This window comes from Charadrius vociferus, unplaced genomic scaffold (genome assembly GCF_000708025.1).
Source record: "Charadrius vociferus isolate BGI_N301 unplaced genomic scaffold, ASM70802v2 scaffold398, whole genome shotgun sequence".
In the NCBI taxonomy this organism is placed as follows: Eukaryota; Metazoa; Chordata; class Aves; order Charadriiformes; family Charadriidae; genus Charadrius; species Charadrius vociferus.
In genome coordinates this window covers 1665994-1674182 of record NW_009649571.1, presented here as the reverse complement: position 1 = coordinate 1674182, position 8189 = coordinate 1665994, and the positions used below count along the sequence as shown (strand labels likewise).

At 50.3% G+C, this 8189-nt stretch overlaps 1 protein-coding gene across 1 annotated transcript in view; it reads left to right on the top strand.

Moving 5' to 3' along the window:
* The window catches only part of LRSAM1 (leucine rich repeat and sterile alpha motif containing 1), a 23610-nt gene that overhangs the window by 11222 nt on the left and 4199 nt on the right, over positions 1-8189 (top strand). Inside the window, exons 12-19 of the mRNA XM_009890324.1 lie at positions 1-28; positions 118-257; positions 706-750; positions 1775-1845; positions 2588-2687; positions 3590-3677; positions 4419-4493; positions 6034-6114. Coding sequence (XP_009888626.1) covers positions 1-28; positions 118-257; positions 706-750; positions 1775-1845; positions 2588-2687; positions 3590-3677; positions 4419-4493; positions 6034-6114 — 628 coding nt within the window. The remainder of the gene's footprint in view (positions 29-117; positions 258-705; positions 751-1774; positions 1846-2587; positions 2688-3589; positions 3678-4418; positions 4494-6033; positions 6115-8189) is intronic.

Genomic DNA, 8189 nt, shown 5'->3' with positions numbered 1-8189 from the left:
GGATGAGATACTACAGACAGTGAGAGAGGTAGGTCTCCTCTGGGCAGGCCCCGTACAAGACACTGCCGTTCCTAAACTGACCACGTTCTCCTTGGGTTCTCTCTTGCTTTGGTCTAGGACCAGATGAGGCTGGAGGAGGGTCTGACAAAGCACCAGCGCTATTTGGAGGAGGAGCGCCTGAAGCTGCTGCAGCAGTTGAAGCAAGCAGAGCAAGGCATTGCCAGCCGTATCCAGAAGCTGCTAGAGGACAACCAGAGGTAGGGTCCCAGGGTGTCTTGCAGTGATCTCTGTCCCTCGGCGCTCGTGTTATTTTGTCCCATTCTGAGCCGTTCATTTGACCCTTTCTGAGCATTATGGAATTGGTCAGGATTGATGTCCGTAGGTGGTACCTTAAACTGCCATTTAAAGGAAGTGGAATTTGGCACCTTGAAAAAATTATGTTTCGCACAGATGTGTGCTGTTGGAGTTTTGCAGTGCTGGGGAAAAAATTTGAATTCCTCATGGAAGGTGCATGTTTGAACACTGGTTCTTAGGTACTACTGATGTAGATCTGCTGGACCTCCTGCTGGGCTGGTGCTGGGCTGGCTACCAGCCTGCTTAAAGCTGCTCTTCTGTGCATGAGAAGCAAAGTCGTTTTCTGCCCTCTGGGGGAGTAGAATGTCCTGCTCAGCTTGATGAAAACCTCTTGTTTTATCTTTTTTTTAGGCAAAAACAAAGTTCAGACATTCTGAAATCCCTGGAGAATGAGAGGTGAGTCTCCTTGAAATAAGCTTTTCTAGAAAAGGGGCAAGAAGCCGGAAAGAGGGCTGGGACCTTCCTTTCAGTCTGAATCCACCTTAGGTCAGGGGAGGTTTGTCTCATGCCTACAGCTTGTCCTGGTCACTCTTGGAGGCAATACACTGGACTAGATGTGCCTGGTCTTACCCAGTCTCGTAAACCCTATGGAATGGTGATTTTATGTCTTTTTCATCTCTGAATGGCCCCAGCTAAGGAGTTTGGGAACAAACCCCTGTATTCCACTATCGAGGACTGACAGAAATCTTCTATCTGTTGAAAAGCAAGACTTTGATGAAGATGGCCAGTAATGTGTACAGGTTGGGAGAAATGCATTGAAAGGAAGGCTGCCATTCAGCCACCACTTCGAGCTAGCTTTGCCACCAAAAGTGGTTGTCCCCAACTCTCCCCTGCCTATATGCCACCCCCTCATAGCCAACTGTTTGTGCTGTGACACAGTAAAGTGGACGAGGGGACTGACCTGGCTGCAAAATAATCCCTTTGTATGTCAGATAGTTTTCCAGCCATACCAGTTCCTGTTCTGTTAAGTGGCATTGTGTGGGTTTGTGCTGGGACAAGGTCATGGGAGGTGGGAACGGAGGCCAGGCTGCTTCTTTCAGTGGCACTGCTCACGTAGGTCAGCTTTAAAGTGCTCGTCAGGCCTCAAGAGAAAGGAAGGCACAAAAAGGAGCTGGTGCTGAGTTTGGTAAGTGTGTGCATGTTGCATAGATGTTCTGTTTCTCAGAAAGGTCAGCGTTCCAGTCTAAGAAGCCATTGTGCCCGTGGTTTTGAGCAAAATTGATGTTGTTTCCCATGGATGTAGAGGCACGTTGCCACAAAATCGCTGAGATTTTTTGTGTCTCTGATAAGCACATGGCTTTCCTGAGGAGGTGGCAGGGTGTATCTGCCCAGCCTTTAGGCTCTGAGATGGGTGGGTGGAGGAGGAGTGAGATAGTGCTTGTTTGAAGGAGTGGCTGAATTGTTCTTGTTTGTTCGGCAGAATAAGGATGGAACAGCTGATGGCAATCACACAGGAGGAGACGGAGCATCTACGCAGAAGGGAAGTGGCCTGTAAGTCCAGACAACTCTTTGGGGTGGTAAAGTGTAAGAAAGACCTGGTTCCTCTAGAGATGCGCTGAATAGGTGATAACCACATGGGAGATGCTCTGTCACACACACGTTCTTTCTGCATTGCTTGGTGCAGTGGGGCAGAGCTGCAGGGGGTAGCATTGCACGTGTACCATAGCTGATCCGCTGCTTCCACCTGCAGCTCACTGCCAGTTCTCCTTGAGGTGCGAGCTGTGCTCCCTGTGTAGCTACAGCGTGTCACACAAAGTGCTTCATATTTCAGAGGTACCAAACAGATGTTAACTGAGCAGGTTCACGAGGCAGGAGGCGTACGCTAAACAAGAATGGTGCTAGGGAGCCTTTTCTGCTCGTGATGACCATGAACAGATCTGGAGTTGCAGAGGAAATGTGTGTGTTGTCACCCCAAGGATGGGTTACTGGCAGTGGGATGGGCAGAGCTGTAGCCGTCTGAGGGTCGGTAGGCAGTGACGGGGCTCCTCTGAGCACTGAAGAGATGCAAGCACAGGCAGAGTGGTGTTTGCTCATCTAATTTCCCAGTAAGTAGCTGTGATTCTTGCAGCTGAATGATTGTGCTCCGAAATGAATGAAATGGAAAAATTAAGGACAGGTTGGAAATGAGAGAGAAGGCAGTGTTAATTGCAAGTGATTGTAGCAGCGGTGGTAGATGAGTGCCTGTTCGATACACCTGCTCCTGACGCAGACTGATGTCCCTTCTGTCTCCTAGCTGCCATGCAACAAATGCTGGCTGAGAGCTACAAGAACAAGCTCATCCAAATGACCTACGAGTCTCGTCGGCAAGACCTTGTTAACCAGGCCTGCTCCAGGTACAGTGGGAGATGTCTGGGGCTGGTGGTACTGTTGTAAAGTCCCTTTCTTTCCAGCAGTCCCCCGTGTAATTCCCATATATACACCCAGGAACTCCTGCTGGAATGCAGCAGGACAGCTGTGTCAGAGCAGGTGACAGTGCAATTTAAAGAAACTGTCAAACTTGATTAAATGAACTACCTCCTAATCACAAGAACATGCATGTTAATCATATTTTGGATTAACTATCACTTTTTTACACTGTTTATTTTACTTTATACATTCTGCTAAATATGGAGGATGAAATTAGACTGGTCTTCTTCCTGTTCTGTCAGCCAGTTCAGTGTCAAACTCTACCCCAGAACTCCTTTCCTCACCTCCCAGGGTTGTCTTGAGGATGCTGTTTGCATATATGTAAGACTTGTTGCGTTGCTGTAGGTACAGAGAGCATTCTGGCTCTCTGTAGTTACAAGAAGGTGAGAAATTTTAACCTGGCACTGAACAGAAACGCCCTTGTGTGCCTGTGACCTGCCCAAAAGAGGGCACTGGGCAGACACGGTCCTGCTCGCAAGGGCAGGCGATATATGGCCACGTTGTCAGAGTGTCCTTTGTCAGCACCCCCTTCCAGTGCAGCATACTGACACGCAAATTCATCACCTGAGCACTTGCCGGGCAGCAGCAGCCCCTGCTTGGCCTTTGAGCTGTGCGTGGGCAGGCAGCGGTGCTTCTGCTCTGGCTTGGTCTGTGGTGCAGGTTTGGTTTGGTTGGAGGGAAGGAGGTTTTAAATCTGTCAGCCTCCAGTAACGCTTGTTCGGTAACAAATTTCTCCATTCCTGGTTTCCCTGTTGTCCGTTTTTTCACTTGATTGTATCGAAAGTCTCAGACCTGGCAGTAATGCCATGGCAAATCCATCTTCTTGCAGGCTGGCTGAGATGGACCAGAAGTTCCAGCAAATCCTGGCTTGGCAACAGCTGGATCAGAACAAAGCTGTTAGTCAGATCCTGCAGCAGGTAGGTGAGGGAGCAAACTGCGTGTGGGGACAGCAGGGGTGAAGGGAAAGCAACGGCACATGAAAGCAGCATCAGGAGTGGATCACAGGAGCGACGGGGGCTGGGCTGGGCTGCGTGCAGAAGTTATTTAACACTACATGCTAAACTTTGAGAATCTCTGTTATTCTAACAAACTGACTTGGGTGGTTGGAAGAAAAATGTATTTATTTTTTAACTAGGCAGCAAATTTTCCAAAAAGACAGCAGCACAGACCATGGGAAGCAAAACTGGTCTGATGATTAATAGAGAGGATTTTGAGACAGAAGTCCTGTGTTTTGGGCGGGTTTCCTGGGTGATGTGGGGCAAGCTGCCTGCAGGAAGCATTTTCAAAGCCTCTGCTCCTTTTGAATACTTCATTTTGAACCTGAGACCTCTGCAGCCCATTTTTCAGAAGTGCTGGGCAGCCGTGCCCTATTGCACAGCTCGTGTGCTTGCTGCTGCTGAAAATGAGAGGTGGGGTTCATACAGAGCATTCAAAATGTGTGTTTGAAGAACTTGACTGTAACTTCTGTGTCTGTCTGTAAAGTGGGTTTTACCTTTTGGGACTGTGGGATCTAAGTTGTGGTGTAATGAGGACACTGTTGCCCAGAGTGAGCACTGTTCAGGTGTTTGAACGTGAGTCACTGCAAAGTAACGGGGTTTCTCAGCCCATTTGCAGCTGCATCAACAACCTCACTAAGCAGGATTTTGCCTGTCCCTTAGATTGAGATGCAGAAAGCTGCCTTTGAAGCTCTGCAAGTGAAGAAGGATCTTATGCACAGGCAGATCAGGAATCAGGTGAGTCAGCAACAGAAGAAAGAGCAACCAGCTACTCAGCCCATACCGCCATTCGATGAGATGCTTCTGAGGAAGATCAAAGCGCTGCGAGCGTAGAGCAGGGTCTGGAGGCAATGAAGAGCTCTTGCATTGCTAAGAGCGTTGGGCAGTGTAGTTGGTTAAACGACAGGCTCCCAGCTCCACAGGAGGGAGTGTCAGTGCAGGTTTTAAATTTGGGGGAGTAGCGGAATTGCCATTACTTCAGTCATCTCAGCACTAATGTGGATGAAGTGCTGGAGAGTGGTCACTAGAGGACAGACCTGCACTGCCTCTGTAGGGGCGGTCTGCAATTGCAACTACGATTTCCTTCAGGCTGTGTACTTAGCAGGGCTGCTGTTTCCACATGAGTCCACTGCATCTCCATCAAGCACATCAGAACTGCACTTTGAGCCATGAGTTCACCTTTTCTTTCCCATTCTTAGCCTGCCTTTCTGAGCTCCATTCTGCAGAAGGTGCAATGCGATAGTCAGGGGGAAGAGCAAGAGCTGTTGGAGAAAGTAGTGGTGGTTGATGCACGAAGATGGGAAAGTAGCAGTGGTTGATGCACGAGGATGGGTGGCTGGTTTCTGACATGGTGCTCCAGAATCTTCCCTCTCCTGATCTGATGGTAGCAGAAAAGTCTCAGGTCAGGAGTTGGTGGATAAGCTTAAGAGCTTGGATATATTGAGTCACTCAGTGACCACTCACTGCATTGTGCTGGAAGCCTATGGATTGTGCATGGACAATCCAGGAGATGAGTCTGACAACTCTCCGTTGCTCGAGTTCATCAATAAGAGCCCTGTAGTTTGCTCACACTTGCTCTGTTAACAAAGGGAGTTTGTTCCTCAGTACCATCGCTGGACCTTTTATTAATGAAATCCAGCCCAGCCCACCAGCACCCTGTGCAGGCAGTGAAGGGCAGGAGCCCTGATACCGCCTGCTGCAGAGCCCTGGTGCCGGCAGGAATTTCGTGGTTGGTGGCACACGTTGAGCAGCGTGGCCGGGGGATGCAGACGGCCTGGCAGATAGGTGAGCGGGGCTCTCATCTTGGCTTTGCTGTGGGATCTTGGGCAACTCACTTCACCTCTCTGTGTCTCAGTTGCCCCACCTGAAAGAGCACGTATCATTATGGGATTTACTGGAGCATCTAGAAACCAGAACCCTGCCCCAGTTAATCTGCGGTTGCAGGTGGTGCTAGGAGGACTTTGACAATCAGTTGCTGCCTTCCAGAGTGGCTGCAAAAGGTTTCGCTGAACAAACTGATTGCAATGTACTTCTAGACTTGAACAGAAGGTGTTCAGAGTAGAGAGACAATTACGGAGCGGGGGACACAGCTCCTCAGGCAAGAGGGGAAGAGTGACCCTAAAAGCATGCATCACGGAAGGGCATTAGCAGGTTCCCCGAACTTCTGGGTGGCTCTGCGGCGCCGTCCCTCCCATGGCAGCGGTTAGACCTCATTTTAAAAGGGCATAAATTAAAGTTATTTCAAATGTCAGTAAAAAATGTTTCGTCTTCTGTTTAGATTAAATTAATAGAAAAAGAGTTATTGCAGTTGACACAGCTGGAGTTAAAGAGGCAAGAACTGGACACAGAGACGCTGCAGGTATGTAGGGCTCTGGGGCTGCCCCATCACCCTCTCTCTGCTCTGGGATCGCAAAAGCTCCACTTGCTTCTTTTGCTCCTTGCAGTTTCCAGACGGTTTTATGCTTAGGCAGGAGGGCACTTACCCACAGGACACCACAAATCCCTCTTTGTCGTGGGAATGTTGCTGCCGCTCCTAGACATCTCGATGCGTTTTCAGGGGAGAGAAAAATGAGCCAGTGCTGATAGCGATGGGCAGTTCCAGGTTTGCTGGGTGGGGAAGGATTTTGCAATCCAGTTGTTGCTGTCCCGGAAACATCTACCTGCCGCCCATCGCATGTCGTCTTACATTGTTGTGTTGTGTTTTGTTTTTAAATACCTGCCAGTGATGGCTGTCAGCTCTCCCCCTTCATTTGCAAGCCTTGTCTCCCAGGCTGCTCTGCCCACCCTCCCACCTTTCGACGGGCTGACTTCATCAGCAGTCACACATTGAGGAATCTCAAGTTTGGCTTAAGCAGCTTGGCTTTAAATTTTGTTATTATGCCTTTGCATCAGTTGTTTTCTTGTGTGTGCTATTGGCCAGATTAGGTCACCTGTTTCGTGAGCCTGAAATCAGTAGCAAACACCACATACTTTCAAGAGTAGTGCACCCAGCGGGCTGGTAAGCGCTGACTTAAGATAAGATTGCCTCTGAGCCCCGTGCTGGACACCTTGAAGTGTGAGATTTGGGTTATGCTACCTTAACTCATGCAGCTCCTCCATATAACGCTGCAGTGTTGGAGTCCTGATGGTGGGGGACCGCCCAAAGTTCATGCGGGGAAGACCGAGGAACTCCAGGCAGATGTAGTTCAGATGACACAGGTGATTCCTGTTAGTGACCACCGGAGCTCCAGGGGAGTGCAGAAAATGAGGCTCTGCCCTGGTACCTGTCTGCAGCCCAGCAGGCAGCACAGTACATGTGCAACTTCAGCACTTTGGTGTAAGGCAGCTTTTCACCTCTCCCGGTACCCCCCGACCGTTTGGCCATCTACAGCCCAAAGGTTCCTGCTGTGATTGAACCCCCAGTGCATGGGCCGTGCCCACAAAGTGCTTTGGCAGGAGGAGCTTTTCTGCAGTCACGCTTGATACCTCCCATGAAGCAGACAGTTGCTTCCTCCCCCAATATACAGGTGTTTTAGTAATGAACTTGGTAAATTGTTGGAAAGAGGGGAGAACCAAAAGCACCCTGAGAAAGGGAGGTGTTTGCACAGGACTCTTGCAAGGTCAGTCTGGGAGAGGGCAATCCCAGCAGCAGAGCTCATCTGCCAGGGTTTCTCATCTGGAGCAGCTCCCTTGTGGTGGTAGTCATCTCTCGGACCTCTGGGGAGGTCCTGATGCAGAAGAGCTTTCCTGCCTTCATCAGCGCAAAGCATCTCTCATCAGCCAACGGTGGGTTTTGCCTGGGAGAGGCAGGCGTTCCTGTCTCCTGCTCAAACAAGAGGACCTTGTCCCTGTGTAGAGTCCAGATATGAATCAGTAAAGGTTTCCACACACTTCTCCTTTAGGAGGTCAGCCTTCTAACAGAGTCCTTGTCCCTTTGTCCTCGGACATCTGAAGTCCTTTGTGGCCAATGACTACTGGCCTCTGCTCAGTTAGTGGTCGTCCCAGCAGGTATGATCTATCTGGGACTGAACCACGCAGAGGTGCCACGTGGTCTGAGGTTCCTGAGACAATGAACCTCTCCTCATTTCCCTGCGGTGTGGCCGCAGTGATGACTGACCTTGCCCTGCTACCCAGCGGTGCTTGGTGTGAGACCCCAGTGAAAGCCAGGCGCGGGGAGGTTGCTACCTTACCTGTCCTGCAGGCTTCCAGACCTAGTTTCAGGTGGTTTTTCTCAGTTAAGGATGGAGACCATGAACACTTGTGATGCCATTGACTGAACTTCTGATGGCATTATGAGGAGCTGCTGCAGGCCGGCACGGTCTGGGGCTGCCTGGGGCGTGCTGGGGGTTGGCACCACCGGATAACGGTCAGTGCAGAGCCGAAAGAAATGAGTTCAGCTTGGGTCTGCCGTGCCAGCGGCTAAGAGGGGGCCGGGGGCGGTTGGTCCGGCGGGCG